The sequence below is a fragment of the Chenopodium quinoa genome, unplaced genomic scaffold (assembly GCF_001683475.1).
Source record: "Chenopodium quinoa cultivar QQ74 unplaced genomic scaffold, ASM168347v1, whole genome shotgun sequence".
NCBI classification, from domain to species: Eukaryota; Viridiplantae; Streptophyta; class Magnoliopsida; order Caryophyllales; family Amaranthaceae; genus Chenopodium; species Chenopodium quinoa.
Window position 1 is genome coordinate 3965531 of NW_018743175.1, and position 19353 is coordinate 3984883.

The 19353-nt window shown below is 35.6% G+C and overlaps 1 protein-coding gene and 2 pseudogenes across 1 annotated transcript; 1 reads left to right on the forward strand and 2 right to left on the reverse strand.

The window, feature by feature from the left end:
• The first annotated feature begins 127 nt into the window (after nucleotides 1-127).
• Nucleotides 128-6887, forward strand: LOC110732569 (annotated as a pseudogene).
• Nucleotides 6720-8539, reverse strand: LOC110732570 (annotated as a pseudogene).
• Nucleotides 8540-9369: 830 nt separating this feature from the next.
• On the reverse strand, nucleotides 9370-11175 carry LOC110732571 (uncharacterized acetyltransferase At3g50280-like). The gene has a single exon (XM_021912529.1). It carries the CDS (start codon nucleotides 10945-10947, stop codon nucleotides 9595-9597), a length of 1353 nt encoding a protein of 450 aa, XP_021768221.1. The 5' UTR covers nucleotides 10948-11175; the 3' UTR covers nucleotides 9370-9594.
• Nucleotides 11176-19353: the final 8178 nt, after the last annotated feature.

Below are 19353 nucleotides of genomic sequence, written 5' to 3' on the forward strand. Positions count from 1 at the left end.
GTCGGGTTGGCTCACATTGTTCTTGGGCCCTTGACCGTTTTCAACCTACCAACTATAACTTTATTCTTTTGCGCATTAAATATTACAAATCCTACATACTTTCTGTTATATTGCGCATTAATAATTATTCTTTTGCACAAAATTTTGGATGTTTTCTTATTTTTATGTATACGAAATTTGATCTGGAGTCATCTGTTTCTGGACTAGAAACATAAGACTTTAGTTGACCAGGCTAGCCCCATTGAGTCATTGCCAAATTCGCTTTCGGGGTTTTCTGCTGTGAAACGCAGTACAAAATATTTTTTTTTTTTTAAATTACAGCTTGTTATAATTCAGAATCAGAATATCTGCAATTCATAGTTTTAATACATTAATACTCTGTTAATTGTATATTCCTCCACGAAAAACCCTGATTTTTTTTTTATTTATTTATTTATTTTTTTTTATTGTAAATTTTTCTGTTGTATTTGTTGTGAAAATTTCTGGTATTATAAGCTGAATAAAAATGGGGAGAAGCCGGAATAAGAAGCAGAATAACTCGCAACGCTACCGAGAAAAAGATGATTGCACTGTAATTCCTGTAAGCGAAAACCCCAGAAAACAAGCTGATCATCATCATCAAGATGATTTTGAACAATCCCAAACCCCTTCAACATCAAATTACAGGCCTTCTAATGGTATTAAATTCAATTGGGTGTCCAAAAATCGGGTTTCCGGCGTCCAAAAATCGGGTCTTGGGCCGGAATTTGAAGTGGGTGGGTCCGATTCTGGGCAGAAATCTGAAGTGGGTGGGTCCAATTCTGGGGCGGTTGAAGGTGGGCAAGGGGTGGATGAGAGAGAAAGTGAGGTAGGAGAGAGAAATTGTGGAGTTGAGGAGGAGAGTAATGAAGGGTGTGAGTTGAGTAAGGAAGGTAAGGATGGTGTTGAAGATGTTAGAAGATTGGAAGAGTTGCAATTTGAGGCTCAAGAAGTGGAATTATCTGAAGAACAGATGAGAATTAATGATCAAGCTCAAGAGGATGAGGTAAATTTGATTTATACGAGTACTGTTTAATTTTTGATGTTATGTGTTTTTGATTATGAAAATCTTGTATATGTTGTTCTTCTATGTGAAATTTTGATTACAAGCTTAATTTTGGTTGTGAATTGTTGTGGTTGAATCCGTGTTTTGTACATTATTTATGATCATTGTTTGGAAATGGAAGTCAGGCTTCTTAAGTAGATTATTGTGTAGAGTATAATTGGAATAGGGTTAGAAGCACTTGACCTAAATGCCACACCCAGGTTTATAATGGACACTCTCGAGTCTCAAAGTTGGTTTGTGTAATGATTACTGATATGGGCATATGCCTATGTGATGCTTGTAAACAATTGACAAGCTTGATGGTTGATGAGCTTCACATAACATTATTAGGCAATGCGAGATTTGAGGTCAGGAAAAGCAATAAGAAAAGAAGCAATATCTCATTATCTCGATTTGGCTAGGAAGTCACTTTGATATCTTGCCCTCTACCTAGGCTGTAGGTGCCCTTTTGCCTCGCTGCAACTCAGGCCTTCTAAATTAATGGACTTAGGTCTTTGAAAAAGAAGCCTTCTTGGTAGAATTGTCTTTGCCTTATCTACTTTTAATACATTCTCTACTTGGAAGAGTGAACAGGTCCATCATTCCTTTCCTTGAGTCGTTCTATGAAGTTTATTATGCAAGGGTGGACTTTGGATAGTAAAATAAACAATACACACATGCTCTCAATAGTATTTGATAACATGATACCTTGTTCTTGTAGAGAGGGGCCACTTCTCATTTGTTCCTTTCTTATAATTACTTCTTACATATAATCTGCTAAATTTGTCAGTTGCTTGCAATGGAGTCCATATATGGGGACAATGTCTATGTCCTAGAAAAGCAACAAGGTTTGTGATCTTTCCAGGTTAGGACTCTTCAGAAGCCTTAATATCATGGTCTTGCGAATTGATATAAAGCTGATAATATTTTGTTCTTTCGCAGATTCACATACACATTGAACTTCCCAGTGAGTATCCTGTATCAGCAAAACTAAAGGCAGATACCCACACTAATTCCAAATCACACGACTCTGATGAATTCTTATATACTTTCAAAGTTCAGTATCTGTCACCTATTGTATTGACTTGTTTGTTGCCTGTATCGTACCCAAGTCACTGTCCACCTTCTTTTACAATCTCAGTTCAGTGGTTGCATGAATCAAAAATTTCCAACCTTTGCTCCATGTTAGATTTATTGTGGAATGAGCAAGTAGGGCAAGAAATCCTTTACCAGTGGGTGGAATGGCTACATAGTTCATCTCTTTCATATCTTGGCTTTGATGGAGAACTTATGCTTGGACCATACGATGTGAAAAGCATTTCAGACAGGCGGGCTTTTTCTGGAAGTGTTTCTCCTGACATAGATATACCCTCAATGAGGAGTTACAATGAAGAGAGACAACATGAAAACTTCCTCAATGGCTGTCATGAATGTTGCATTTGTTTCAGCGAATATGCAGGTACCGTAACTCTTTAATATTTGGTACTCTGATGTTATGAATTTATGATTCACATTTGTTATGTTAGTCTAGTAGAGAATGCTTTTAAATAAGTTTTTTTTTTTATTTTTTTTTTGACATCTGTGCATGTCTTTTGGCTGTTCTCAGGAACTTGAAGCAATCTTAAGCATAATTTTCCTCCTTTTAAACATCAGCTTTTGACAAACCCTTCAAATCCTTATTAGGATTAAAGCCTATCATAATTACTTATGCTTGGATCTTTTAGCATGTTGGCTAGTAAATGGAGAGAGTTATTTATGCCTATATTAAAGCTTTTGCAGAAAAGATCTATTGACCTGGAAACTTGGGCAAGTTGATGCATCTGCTCTTTTTTATTTTATTAGAATTAGAAGTTATATACTAGCTTGTTGTGAAGAGGTATTCTGAGCTTTTTGACGTTGTAGTTGGGATTAATTAAAGATACTTGAAAAGTACTTCGTACTTTTTTTATTAATTGCCAAGCCTTTATGTTTTGTACTCTGTTGTGACGACCTAAACTCTTTTTCTTGGACCTTCATTAGAAAATTACTTTATTTCTTCTCGATTCCATGTGATGGGAGATTGCCTTTCCAATTGCTTTTGCCTGTTTTTTCTATTTGTTGTAGATCTTGTCACTCATCCTAGTACATGATGTTCTACTCTACTTCAACACTTTTTCTTCTCTCTGCTGTTTTTTTGGAAAGTCAAAATGTTGGACCCTTGTGACTTTCTCATATTAAAGTTGAAGAAAAACTAAGAAGCACTTCTGTAAAACCACACCACCTGAGTTTAAATAATTTTAGCAGGTCATTATGTGAAATTACTAGTTATAATACCTGGCTATTTGGCAGTTAGATACTTTGTTTTCAATTTTAAATCTTTGTTCGGGTCGATAATTTTGTTGCACAAAATCTTCAGCCTGAACACAGTAATAAAGTAGCTAGTGGATCATCATTCATGGGGATTGATTTAGGTGTACACAGTGTTGCCACCTATCTGCTAACCAGGCAAGACTAGTAGAGTCTCTACATACAAATTTCTGACACTTCAGTTAATTGCAAGAAAGTCTATGGTGGCCCCTTTTTTTTTTTTTTTTTTGGACGAACGGAACCAAACTTTATTAATTAGACAGTTTGTAAATCAAACATTACTTCATTTGAGATACTAGGGGGAACTTATAGCCATACTCTCATCTCCTCATATTCTTTGCTCACATGAGCTAATCTGTGAGCCACAGCGTTCCCCTTTCTACCAATGTGGAAAAGTCAATGGAGGAACACTTGCTAGCTAAGAATAAAATATCAGAAACAATCATTCCAAAACTGGTGCATTCCTTTCTGCCAAGCTTCAAATGGTGATAGAGCTTCAAATTGTCAACTTCTAAGACCACATGAGAGAAACCAACCTCCAGAGCAATAGTCAGCGCATACCTAGCTGCCAGAGCTTCGGCAACATCCACCTCACTGCCACCCTCAAAATGAAAGGAGGTATACGGGAAATTTCAGAATTGAAGAAATGAGGAGAAGAAGAGAATTTTGGGAAATGTGGATAGTTGATTGTAATTTGATGCACTCCTAAATTAACAAAATAAAGGATATTAATATAAATCTGAATTTTCTTCATGGTTTCTCTGGCACTGATTTTCTCTTATAATAGTAATTCTAAGTCAAAGTAACTGACTAGCTTCTTCTCCAAGCTTATTTCTAACACCTAGTAATGCATTGCCTACACTAACCCTTCCCCTGAGGCTAGATCCTCACAAGGGACATAATTTATCTAACATCTAAAAATCTAATCATGCATGGCCTACAATACCCCTTCCTCTCCTTGTTCACTGCTCAGCATATCTCGTTCTTTATTTCAGGGACAGAATTTTTGAGATTGCCATGTCATCACTTCTTTTGTGTAAAATGCATGACAACTTATGCTGATGTGCACGTGAAGGAAGGCACAGTGAATAAGCTGCACTGTCCCAACACCAAATGTGGTGGTATGATCCCTCCTGGTTTATTGAAACGACTGCTGGGTGATGAAGAGTTTGAACGTTGGGAATCATTGATGCTACAAAAATCCCTTGATGCAATGCCTGATGTAACTTATTGCCCCAGATGTGAAACAGCATGTCTAGAAGATGACGACCAGCATGCTCAATGCTCAAAGTGCTTCTTTAGCTTCTGTTCTCTTTGCAGGGAACGACGTCATGTGGGGATAGCATGCATGACCCCAGAGATGAAGCTTAAATTCTTGGAGGTAAGACTTTTGAGATCCCATTCTATATAACAATATTTATTGTGTCTGTAGTCAACCCCCTCCATGTATACCCTTATCTTCAGATTCACATAAGCTATCTTTTATGCAGGTTGTTTGTGTAGAACTTGTAAATAGGGTCCATGGAGCTTCACATCAACTTCAGTGTTTACCCAGTTTGGTCGTTAGAAACACTATTTTCCTTTTAGAACAATATAAACCAGTTAGTCTAAAACCTTTTAGCAACCTTTGTTCTCCTTGTTCACTGCTCACAGTGCTCAGCATACTTCCAAAATACAATAAAAACATCTTGACAAACCTCTTATAGCTGGGTCATCACATGGTGGATTGAGGGATATCTTCTTCACAAAAGAGCCGAATTATGTCAAATTAGGCTATATTTAGTTCACCTTATAGGAAAAAAAAGTTTAGATCATATCAGATTATAAGATTTGAACATACTTTATCGTTTATGTGCGATTTATTTATCGCTAAATATCTTTAGTTTCGTAATGAATATTTTTTTTTTTTTGAAAATTACATATTTGGAAAATATACATGAATACAAATCTATAAGACCCCAATTAATATATTCCCTTATGGATTAGCATACTTATAAGGAATTACTATTTTAATCCAATTTTCCCATTGTACTAAATTCGATAATGGATATTGATTAATGTCTTAAAAGAAGTGTGTAATCCCTTAAAAAAAGCATTTAGCTTTCCCTGTTCATATCACGGTGGGTGTTGTTTGAGAAAATCACTTGACTACATTGCTATATTACATTCAAAGAAAAGGAACCTTTGATTCTTGAAATTTGGTGTTTCAGCTTTCATTTGAAAAGTAAATGAAAGTTTTCACATTGTTAAGTTTATGCATGCAGGACCGCCAAAATTCATCCCTTCTTAAAGATGCACAAAGACGCAAGGAGCTTGATATGATTAATGAACTTCGTAGTGTGAAGGAAATACTCCGTGATGCCAAGCAATGCCCATCCTGTAAGATAGCTATTTCTAGAACCGATGGGTGCAACAAGATGGTGTGTAGTCAGTATGGGCAGTACTTTTGTTACTGTTGCAGCCAAGCAATTAGTGGATATGAACATTTCAGGTTTATACTTAGATGATTTGCTGTAAATGTTCCTAATATTTCTTATGGAAAATTTCACTCAATTGACAATTCTCTGCTATTTGAAGGGAGGGAGGGTGTCAACTTTTTCCTCAAGAAGCGATTGTGCAGTGGGAAGAGCAGATTAATGCCCGTCAACTTATTGGTCAGATTCAAGCTCATCTTTTTGCTGCAAATGCACGGCCTTGTCCTGGATGTAAGCAGTTGAATGTTAAGGTGAGTCCTACATGAGTTACATCTAATTGGTTAGTTCCTTATGGTACAAATGTACAACGTATTACAGCTATGATACACAACAGCAACTCTAATGAATTCTTGGCTAAATATCGTAACTGTGTATAGTAGATGTTGGGCAAAATGAGTCCAGCATTATATATGGAGTATGTCTATTGCATTCAGACATATAAGTTTCATTTTCTTGTTCTGACAGGTTGGAAACAATAATCACATCTTCTGCTGGGCATGCCAAAACCATTACTGCTACCTTTGCAGAAAGATGGTGCGACGTAGCTCTGAGCATTATGGACCAAAAGGATGTAAGCAACATTCAGAAGGGTAGGTAAATGGATCACGGAGAGGGAAATCTAGTAATTGTCTACCTTGAGGTCAGCTGAAACTTTCTTCTTCCGTTGGTAGGGAAAGCAGTGCTGTCTTGGTGAATTCTTTTTCATACATTGAGTTCTACTTTTAATGTGGAATTCTATAGTGGTACTTTGATGAGTTTTGCTCAAGTTATGTAGTGTTTTATATATTAATTTGTGTGCTTTACCGCGCTAGATGAGTCAGCTACAGATTATCTTATTGAGGCAACCATAAATTTCTTGCTACATATGATTTTAGGTTGTTTTTTTTTTCTTTTTTTTTCTTTTCTTTTTCTGGAACAGTATTTATTCACATTTAAGCCCTACAGAATACAGAGCTATTGTTTTACAGTTATATTTTCATCAATACAAAAACAAGATTAGCAATTAATGGATTGAAAGACTTAGATTCGTCTTAAATGGATATTGTGCTGGTTACATAGATTATTTTTTCTTCTATGTTTTTTGCATATCATGTCCCCCTGGGGATGCCTTCTTTAGTATCCATTGTAGTATTGTACTGTGTTGTTGCAGCAGACATAAATTCTTCATCTGATTCAAGAGCGCTCATTGATTTAGGTGGTAGACATATCTCTAGATCCACACTTCCTCCCCCTTCATATCCTGGGTAGGCAGTCACTTTGCCAACATATTTGTTTGCATACCCACTTCGAACTGCTACTGCTTTCCCAAGACCAAATTCATTTCCATACATGTCAAACCTTGGAGAGCTTCCCATCATCACACTGTAAGGTTCAAACATCTTGCCTGGCTGGTAAACAAAAGGAGACTGGAGCCATCCAATGATGAATTTGTGCACTGTTTTATCACTGTGGTTTACCACTGACTGGTGCAGCAATGACGCTGCCCACCCTAAGTTGTGCCCAAGTAGTTCACCAGCAGTAGTAGTAGTTGTCAGTGCAGTAACGCAGTTTCCTACATATTCTGGAGGCAGAGGAGGATCTAACCTCTGTCTGTTATTGGCCGCAAATCTGCAATTCGTGATCTGATCTCCAGGTAGGCAGTTTGCTCGAACAATTGACCTCCAGACGAGTGCTGAGAGGCTCTGGAAGGAGGAAATGCTGTTGTTATTGCTTTCTTTGTTAGCCTTGGCTTTTAGTCTTGCTATAGACTCTGGGGAGAAATGGAAGATTCTCTCTCTGAGCTGCCCTACTTCATACCTGCTTACAAATTCGTTAGGATGAGTAAAAGGTAGGGGGATAGCCGGGCCATACCCATCAGGAAACCAACGTTTATGATTGGGAAGACGTGAAACAAGCAGCTGCTTGCCATTAGCTCTATGTATTTCGGACCATATCTTCCAGAAATGCCAGTATGAGGTTCCATCTACAACCACATGGTTCATGGAACAACCAATAAAAACCCCATCCTTGAGCTCAGTGACCTGGATTGATAACAGTGGCCTTTTATGACCGTCATGGTTAACAGCCCGATCATGGTCAAAAAGTGACTGAACAACCGGAGGAACATCAACTGGTGATAGAATTTCAGATATGGTCATATCTAATGTGGCATAAATAAACCTAGCTCCAGGTCCCTTTTTGCAATCTACAAAAACTAAGCATTCATGCCGATTTTTGCTGATACGTGTGGCTAGCTGCCCTGCGAGTGGATAAAATGGACGAGGGTGAGTGAAAGAGACTCTTTCAGACTCTGAAGGAGTTTGTCAGCTGAAAATTCTTGATCATTCATATATGAAGGTTTGATGAAAAGAAGACCCTTTTGAATATAGTGGAAATTGAGCATGGCCAGATCCATGGGAGCCAAGTAGTAAGGTTGCTTGGCTTCTTGCACCTCATACTTTGGTTTGATGAAGCATTCTGAGACGTGTTTAACAGTAGCCCAACTCATATTTCTGTTTTTGAGATGACTGAGATTATAGGTAGATTTTTGATTCATTGAATGAAATTTAATATAGCATTAGGCCTATATATATAGAATATACTAGTGAAAATTCTGAAAATTTTGAAACCTGCGTATTTGTTTTGTAGCATGGCCTCTGAATGTGACTATTCTGATGTTACAAGCAAAGGGCAACGTGTTTAAAGCTTAATAATGATTATATAATGGTTACAAATTAAATTTTCTTTTCAAAAAAATACCGCGTTACTCTCTTTGTTCGAATAAGTCACGTTAGTATAATATGAGTTGCTAATGTGATAACTGAATCCGAACATACAAGTTTTACTGATGTGGGGCACCAAGAAAATTGAGAGAAGAAACTACTAGATGACAATTACTTCGGATTAGATAATGATGCAGTGATGATCAGTTTCGGAGGAGAATTTAAAAGAAAAGTTACTTACTGGTGTGGGGCTATTAGGTTGAGAAATAGATATAATTGTCATATTTGTCAAATACAATGCACTCCATAATTCTATATGCATTACTGGAGATTTCAGAAGAACCAAAATTTACGGAAGGCTTTTCTTGTAAGCTCAGAACTCTCTTGTCATGGTTGGATAAACCTGCTTTGACTTTTCCCACGAGAAAATGCGAAGGTCAGGGGGGTTTTACTTTTTAGATGACTATTCCGAAGTAATATATCCATTGTATTTAGACCTGGCAATTCTGACTCAAACCCGATGACCCGAAATTGACCCTAAAACATTGACTCGAAAATGACCCGACCCGAAAATAGAGTTGACTCGATCATGACCCGACACTCAAACTAACCCGACCCGAAGTTGACCCGAAGTGTTTGACCCAAACAAACCTGATACCCAAAATTGACCCAAACAGACCCGATACTCGAAATGTCCCGAACTAAAACTACCTTATAATTGAATCTAAAATGTCTTGTACTAAAAGTAACTCAAATTGTTCATCTTCAACTGTAGCTAAGCTCATAAACTGAATTGATAGTTTTTATTATAACAATAACAAAATATATACTCCGTATTTAACAATTCATTTGAGTTTGATTCACAAATGAAACAACCCGTACATGACCCGACCAAATTTCGACCCGACCCGAACCTGACCCAAAGTTGACCCGACCCATACCCGATCCGAATGTTAGCTGACCCGAAATGATCCGACCCCGAATGACCCATTTGCAAGGTCTAATTGTACTATACTGTTGCGGCAGCCATAAATTCTTCATCTGATTCAAGAGCGCTCATTGATTTAGGTGGTAGACATATCTCTAGATCCACACTTCCACCCCCTTCATATCCTGGGTAAGCAGTCACTTTGCCAACATATTTGTTTGCATACCCACTTCGAACTGCTACAGCTTTCCCGAAACCAAATTCATTTCCATACATGTCAAATCTTGGTGAGCTTCCCATCGTCACACTGTAAGGATCGAACATTTTGCCTGGTCGGTAAACAAAAGGAGACTGGAGCCATCCGTCGATGATTTTGTGCACTATTTTGTCACTGTGGTTTACCACCGACTGGTGCAACAATGATGCTACCCACCCTAAGTTGTGTGCAAGTAATGCACCGGCAGTAGTAGTTGTAATCGTTGGAGTAACACAGTTACCAACGTACTCTGGAGGCAGAGGAGGATTTAACCTATGCCTGTTATTGGTAGCCAATGTGCAATTTGTGATCCGATCTTCAGATATGCAGTTTGCTCTTACAATCGATCTCCAGACGAGAGCTGAGAGGCTCTGGAAGGAGGAAATGTTGTTTGTATTGCTTTCTTTGTTGGCCTTGGCTTTCAGTCTTGCTATAGAGTCTCGGGAGAAATGGAAGAATCTCTCTCTGAGCTGACCAACTTCATACCTGCTTACAAATTCATTAGGGTGAGTAAAGGGGAGGGGGATAGCCGGCCCATGCCCATCAGGAAACCAACGTTTATGATTGGGCAGACGTGAAACAACAAGTTGCTTGCCATTAGCTCTATGTATTTCTGACCATATTTTCCAAAATTGCCAATATGAGGTCCCATCTCCAACCACGTGGTTCATGGAGCAGCCGATGAACACCCCATCCTTGAGCTCAGTAACCTGAACTGATAACAAAGGCCTTCTATGACCATCGTGGTTAATAGCTCGGTCATGGTCAAATAATGACTGAACGACCAGAGGAACATCAACTGGTGACAAGATTTCAGATACGCTCATATCTAAAGTGGCATAAATGAACCTTGCCCCAGGACCCTTGTTGCAATCTACAAAAATCAAGCATTCATGCCGATTTTCGCTGATACGTGTAGCGAGCTGCCCTGCCAGTGGGTAAAAATGGACAAGGGCGAGTGAAAGAGACTCCTTCAGGCTTTGAAGGAGTTTGCTGATCGAGAATTCTTGATCGTTTTTATGTGAAGGTTTGGTGAAAAGGAGGCCCTTTTGGATATAGTGGAAATTGAGCATCATCAGATCCATGGGAGCCAAGTAGCAAGGTTGCTTGGCTTCTTGTACCTCATACTTTGGCTTGATGTAGCACGCGGAGACGTGTTTAACACTTACTGAACTCATATTTGTGTGTTTTAGATTAAATGTGATTACAGGAAAACAATTTAATTTTGGCAATCACGGACTCACGTCTACTGAAACTTATTGCAGCAAAATAGGCCTATATATACTACGTATATAAACAATAGTAGTGAAAATTGGACGTGAATATTTGTGTTGCAATATGGCCTCTGAATCTGATAATGTTGTTGAATTATTATAACTGAGAATGATAGTTTTAGCTGATTGCGCTTGTCCCGTGACTCCCGTGAGACTCAACACTCAAGATAAACGTGTTCAAATTTCAGTAATGATTATAAGGCTGTGCTATAAACTTCATGATTTATCTTTTTTTTGTCAATGTACACATGTTGTGGTACCCTGGCCTACAGTACGAGTAGATTTTCACATTAAGGGTTTGCCTGGTGCTATGAGGGTAATAATAATCCTAAAAATTTAAGGGAGTACGGATTTATTTATTACTCTCTTTTTTTTTTTTTTTAATGAGAGTACGAAGTAATTATTGTTATTTCTCCCTCTATTCCTATTATTTTGTCCGTATTAACTTTGACCGTAAATTCTCATTAATGTATAAGAAATAATATAGTCAAGTGGGGTCTTATTGGATTCGTATCATTATATAAATTATTAATATCAAGGTTATAATAGAAATTGAGTTGTATATATTTTAAGACACGTTTTCAAGAACGTAAAAAGTCTAATAGGGGGAAAAAAAAAAGATAGATGGGAGTAAATTTTATGGGCATAAACATGTGAGGATATTATTTCATACCCGTATATTTACCTTCCATTTGAGGGTAATTCGTTACCCATAACGGCCCCTAGGATAACAGTATACTTGTAACAATTACTATTTACTACTCCTTCCATCCCTAAAAGAACGACTTTTTTGGCTAAATTTTAGTCCCAAAATATTCATCCCATTTGCATTAAAATATCCTCTAATTTGCAATGATATTTGTGCAAAATTAGCTTTCCCATATAAATTTTTCTTTTTCCATTTACTTTTATAACTTTTATAACTTTCTCTCTTTACTTTTTTACAAATTACATGTAAATTTACCTTTTCAATATATTTTATTAGCTTCTTCATACAATTGTACTTCCCACTTAAGTTTTTTAATACCCGTGAAAAATGCCCATAAAAGTCGTTCTTTTAGGGACGGAGGGAGTACTAGTAGTACATTGTAAATTTTTTCACTCTCAAGCCTTGACATTTACTCTCATTAGTCAACCCCATTCCTATACCACCATCTTCTCTCTCCACCACGGTACCACCGGTCTTTCTCTTGCTATCTTCGATTCAAGGGTGTAGAATTTGAATGGTTGAATTCAGTCATCAGATTCCATAACTAGAGTTTTAATGGTCGAATCAAATGTGCTTCAATGTTGATTTCATTGGTTTGTACTTACGTATGTGTTCATCATTATATCCATCTATTAAATTTTTTTTTTAATTGTACTTTATTTTTTATCATATTTTGAGACTTTTTTTTTTTATTTTTTTTATTTTCTGAAAGAAGATAGCTTGGACGATTTATTAAATCAAAATTTTTTTTTTCCGCCAACGACAAAATACCGTGGGGGAAGGACCCACACATATATACTCCGAATTACCGTAAGTATTCTATCTAGCAACCATATGGGCTATGGTGTTACATGTCATTTCCACATGAGAAATACTAAAATAGTCACACAAGGAGCTATCTATACACTAAATAAATTGGTGCAAAGCCTGAAGAGCGCCCTCTAACTACATTAACCACATTTGAGGCTATCACATTCGAGCATAACGTTTGTGTAGCCGAACCGTTTTTATGTACATTTAATTAAAGTAATTATAAAATCAGAATCTATACTTTTAATTAAAGTAATTATAAAATAGAAAACGGTACCGCGGGGAGATATGAAATATTAGGTCATGATACATTTTTTTTTCTCGGTGTTTAGAGAGCCATAAGGACAGGTTATTAGAATCGATCTCAAAATTGACTGGAATTGGGAGGAAGCTCTAACCACATGAGCTATCCCTCCAGTTTCTCTTAGGTCATGATATATTGATACCGCAACAAGATTATTTATTGAGGAGATCTTAGCAACACGATATCCTGACAAGATTATTTATTGAAGTGGGTGGGGCGTCAAGAATATTATGTTGCATTTGTAATTGACATGAACATGGCCTACGAATTTGATAAGACGTGGAAAAACGACGATGAAAGGAAAAAAATATATACTTTCTTCGTTTTAGTAATACAACTTTTGTGCTATTTATCATGATTGTTTGACCGTAAATTATGATTTATATGTAAAGTAAAATATAGTCATATGGGGTCTTATTAGATTCGTCTCGTAAAATACTTTCACAATATCAACTTTTATAATTTTTACTCTTATATAATTATAGATAGTTAACATATAAAATGTGCTTTTGAATGCGGAATTTCATCCTTGTAATAATATTTGTGGAACAGTGGAAGTATATACAAAGGATAATACTTGTGCGTCGTATAATTTTTGGGAATTATTCTACGGAGTATTTTACTTGATAGATATGACAAATACGTACGGAGTATATATACATTATTGCATTGTTGTACTAGCCGATGAGCGGAAGAAAACATTCTTATTTATGATAGTATTATTTTGGTCATGTTTTCATTATCAATAAGAAAACGAAGTATTTAGCAAAAGTAAGTTAAATTTAGTAAAAACAACTAGTGTGTGGCCCAGGTGATCCCCCGAATTGTTACTTTGAATACTTAGAATAGATAGGCTCATTCGTTATTATTTTTTTATTTATTATTTGTTTATTTATAATAGTTTTTCATTAAACTTTTGAATAAATTATTTATGAAACAACTATTGACTGATTATATAACTATGTTCTTTGTATATAATTTATAATATAATGAAAATAAAGACATAATTATTATCAAAATAGTAAAATAAGTAAAATTAATTTATAATAATAGTTAATTTTTCTTGTTTGTATTACCTCAGCTCATCGATGAGCATTATTAGCCAATAATAAAATCGATATGTATATATATATATATACCACTCGCTACTAAGGGTAAAGTAAAATAGGTTGAAAAAGGAGTGAAAGAAAAAAAAAATGTGAAGTTCGAGGATCTTGATGGTGAGGATGGAGGATTGAATTTAGGGGATGTTGTTGATGAAGTACAAGGATCAAAGTCTGTTGTTTATGGGACGTTGCGTAATAGGATGTCGCCTTCATTTGTCGTTAAAATGTTGTTAAGGAGCTTTCGGAAGATCAGTTGATTACTAATAGAGCTATAGGATTTGGGTCCTTAGAGTTTTTGAAAGTGTCCCAACTGCCTTTGCAGTTGAGTTTTTGGTAGGTCAAGCACTTTGATGCTCAGAGTTGTTCCTTGAATATTCCTTATTTCGAGCCTTTCAAAATTACTGAACAACATGTACATGAGGTCCTAGGGTTGCCAGTTGGAGGCATATATGGAGATGGATGCAAATGTTTTTTCCAAGGATAATAAAGTCATTACCCAATGGAAAAAACAGTTCAAAAAGAACTCATTATCTGTCAACATTGGGGAGCTTTCGATATATTTGAAGGACCATAATCAGCTGGGCCAATGTTCAAACGCAATTTTGTAGTTCTTTGTGTTCCCACTTTAATGTCAGGTATGTTCGATTTCTATATGTTCGATAAATAATGAGGGGATGTGCTAAAAATATTAAATCTTATATGTATATAAAAGTATCACTACACTTTTTTAGGAAATTTCTAATATCATGATGACTCAATTCACCACAACCTCTACATAATCTCTTCTTTTTCTGGTTTTGTTCTACAACCTTTTCTTTTTCTCCCTTCAGCCTTTTTGCACTTCTACCTCTTGTTTCAACATTTGACACATCAATCTCAGCCCCTTTCTTTTTTGAAGTCTCTTCATTTGATACATGAACTCCAGTCCCTTTATTCTTTGAAATTTTTGGAGGTTTGACAATTATTTCAGTTGGCAGACTAGCTCCACTCAATAGCTCAATGTCTTGTTCTTTGTTGTTTGCACTTCCAGCTGTTGTTTTATTATTTCTTGCAATCCTCTTAACCTCCAAATCCTTTCTTGCAATTCTGCACCCCCTTCCTCCCTTAAACAAGAACACACACACACACACACACACACACAACTTGTAATAGAATTTGAAATCAAATTTTGAAATTAGATTCAGAAATCAGACTTTGAAATCAGTTTCCAAAATCAAAATTTGAAATCAGAATTAATATCAACTACTGAATTGAAATGTGACCAAGGAGAAGGGGGAGAGGGACAGGTTTGTGTAGGCAAGTGGCAGTTGGGGGTGGGGCTGGAATTTTCTAATTTTTTTTTTTTTATGTATTAATTGTTATTTGTTTGTTTAATTTTAATGTACAAATTTTTCTTATCTTACTTGTTTGTAGCTTGTATATGTTGATCAGTTTCTCATTAAGGATGTTAGAACCAAACGAGAAACTCCAGTTCTGAAAGGTTGGACAACCAATATGTTGTCCAGTTGTGAGCAATTGGAAATTTATAAGGGGAGGCTTGGACTTGTTGATAAAAATCTAAAGGTTGTTGGTCCTTCTGGCAACAAACAACCAAAACTGGTATTTCACTTTCAAATAATTAATATTAATTATTTAGGACATCTACGTAGCTTTTCTGATCTCTACCTTTGGCATTGCTTCTAGAACAGAATTGTTACAAATCTTGCCTTTGCTTGTAGAATAGAATAGGTATAAATATCGCTCTTTTGTTAAATGAGCAAATAATTTATTGCTAATTTCACAAATGAGCAAATAATGCATCTGTCTATATTTGTTTGAGGTATTTGGTATCAACATGTTCTTACTTTCTTTTTCTTTTTTTGTTTTGTGTTTTGTTTTTAGGAAACATCGGTTCCAGTTGGTCCACAACATGAACAAGATCTAAAGAAGGTAGTTAAATCAGTTTTGAAATCAGTTTTTTTTTTTTTATCAGAATTTGAAATCATAACTGAAATCAGATTCTGAAATCAGATTGTGAAATCCAGGAAATGAGGAGCAATAACTTTTCTATTCAATGATCATTTGTCAAATGAGCAATTAATTTTTTGCTCATTTGTTAAATGAGCATAAACTTTACTATTGATTTGTGTAATTAAATTTAATTTGCTCATTTTATATGACTTTGATTATTTGATATTCACTTTTCTTATTTCTTATTTAGTCTTTTAATTTATATTTATGTTTTTATGTTTCTTTTTTCTTCTAAAAATGCCTTATGGATCTTGCACCAGCTTCGACTAACCTGGTGTTGGCATACATGGACTTTAATGAAAAGCATGAACAAGCTGTCAAGTATTTTCCTCATAATGAGAAAATACGGAAGCTGAAGGAAGATGCCATGGGTATTTGTGACGAGCAAAGTTGAGTTCCCAAGCTATACCGGAAAATCATAGCCTTTCTTTTAGCCAAGACGATGAGTATTGGCAAGATCCGGCTGTCATTGAAGCTTGGGATAGATTTAATGAGAAGAATGTTGAATCCTCAGTCTTTGCTAGGGCTGATTGTCCAACCGTAATAGAAGTCATTGATGTTACAAAGATCGCTGCTGAAAGTGTTCAGATAGCAAATAGTTTTCCTGAAAATGAAGGTCCTGCTATTGTAGTTGAAACTGAAAAAGCTGAAGGAGGTTCAAGCATTCCATCTAGTTTGAGTTCTTCAGTTAAAAAAGGATTTGGAACTCCTACTTTCAGTTTAGGATTTGATTCTCAAAATAGTGATGATATGGAGAACTCCCCAACCATTGTACGACCTTCAGTTGCTCCTCTGAGTGGAGATGTTGGTCCTTCTGCTGCAGCTGCAGCTGGTGTTCCTGTTCTAAAGAAGCGTAAAGTTCAACCATCAATGCTGCTTAGGTCACCTTTTAAGTCACGGATTATCAACATTTACTCTACATTATCAAAAGTTCAGAAAGGTGTCTTGGAAGCTATGTTTGATGATAATAAAAATCGTTTGTAAGTATTTTTTTAATTATAGAATTTGCTATCTTGTACACTAACTCCCATTTGATTTAGTGATACTAACTTTCTTAATTCCTTTATGCAGTGAACAAGTAATTTTATCCAAATTTAATGGAGAGGATGATGTTGAAATCATGAGATTTCAACTAGAAAAGCTTTGTACTCAAAATAAAATTGATTCAAAAATCATTAATGCTTGGTGTAGTATTCTGAATTATGATGAGCAATTTAGAGACTCAAATTCTCCTGCTCGTTTCTTTTTTAAGCTTAGTGCTACTGTAAGTTCATATTCTTTCATTTATTTTGTTTTATTGAATTATTCTACAGTATTCCTGTTGTATTTAATTTTATTTTTTTTTCTTAAACATGTAGGAGTGTCTTGCTCATTATGAGATTGATTTTGTTAGTCATCGAAATGCTATGTTTCATGAGGTTGCTGAGAAGTTATACGACCAAACTGTTGTCCCAAAGAAGGACATTCAACTTTTCTTCTTCCCACTTTACGAAGGAGATCATTATTATTTGGTATGTTTCAACACTACCACACAGTATGGTAATATCGAGGTTATTGATTATAGTGAAGATTCCAGAGATCACACACAGCTTTTAAAACATTTGGTACGACTTAAAAGTTAATGTCTATTAACATTATGTTTGCTTATTTCGGTAAAATGATTAGATTTTAGAAATATCTATCATATTTGCTCATTTGATGTGTTTATTTTCAGAGAAGTGCATTTTGCAATTTTATGCAATATGGAGGAAATGTACAGAGCTCTGTGTTGTCAAGCGATATCAAGCGCATGGATTATGTTGTGATTGATTCTCCTTGGAAGTCTACAGATATCAAACATTTGCACTGTGGAGTTGCATTGATGAGGCTTATGGAAACATACATGGATTTGTCAAAGTGGCCTTCAGGTTTGAAGAAGAATAATGTAAGTCTTTCATATTATAGTATCATTAATAATAAGATGTTTTGGTCTTATTTGCTTATGGAAATAAATCTTGCTCATTTGTCAAATGAGCAGCCAATAATTTGCTCATTTTTGTATTTGCTCATTTGAAAAATTATTCTTTGCTCATTTATCAAATAAAACAAGCAATTTCAACCTTATATTGAAATTCATAAAAGACAAACTTAGTATATAAATGTGAGGCATGCTTTTCTATCCCTAGTGGTGTTTTGCACTCAGGATATTTGTGCTTTGAATCATTATCATTCTGACCTTGAGTGTGTATCTGGGCATCAATTGCAGCTTCATATCTTAAGTAAAACTCAACAAGTGACACATGAGGATTGATAAAGGAGCAGAAAAAGTTGTTTTCACTTTCAGATCTTGATGTTGTACGCATTATTCCTCCAAGAAACACATCTCTGAAATACGCCGGAATCCACTTGTCTCTTATCTTGTACATATAACCTAACCACTCATGTTGTTCCAAGTGGTATTCAATCATCACCTTGTTCCACCTTTCTTCAAACTCAGCGGGTTCAATTTCAAGATGCCAAACGCAAGCACATAATTTTTTTAGGAAACCATTTTCTTCTTGCATGATTGATTTCTCCACCTTATCTGGTAACTTTTTCATTATGTGCCACATACAGAATCGATGTTCAATCTTCTTAAACACACTTCTAATGATGGTCATACAATTAGGTTCATTCCCACCCATTGCCTTGAGAAAAGATCTGAACAACCACTCAAATGACACAATATCTTCCTTTGCTATGAAACCAGCAGCAAAAGTAATGCAGCTCTTATGATGGTCAACCCCTGTAAATGGAGTAAACACCATGTTGTACCTGTTTACACATACAGATTAAATTTTAAATGAGCAAATAATTCAATGCTCATTTGACAAATGAGCAAATAATTGATTGCTCATTTGACAAATGAGAAAATAATTGATTGCTCATTTGTCAAATGAGCAAATAACTCAATGCTCATTTGTGAAATAAGCAAACAATTCTTTGCTCTTTTGTTAAATGAGCAAATAACTGAATGCTCATTTGTGAAATAAACAAACAATTCTTTGCTCATTTGTCAAATGAGCAAATAATTTAATGCTCATTTGTCAAATGAGCAAATAATTTAATGCTCATTTGTCAAATGAACATGCAATTCAATGCCAAAAACATACTCTTATCAAAGAATATTAGACTTATGGAGATATTCACTTTTCACATTGAAGTAAGCAAACAATTATACTAAGTTCATTTAAAACAAAGTCATCAAGTTAAGTCATAGTTATAACATAGAAATGAATTGTGATTATTATGAATTACCTATTGGTTTGGTATTTGGTATCAAAGGATACCATATCACCAAATAGAGCATAACTATTTTTACAATGGGGTCTGCCTACAATGCTCTACAAAGG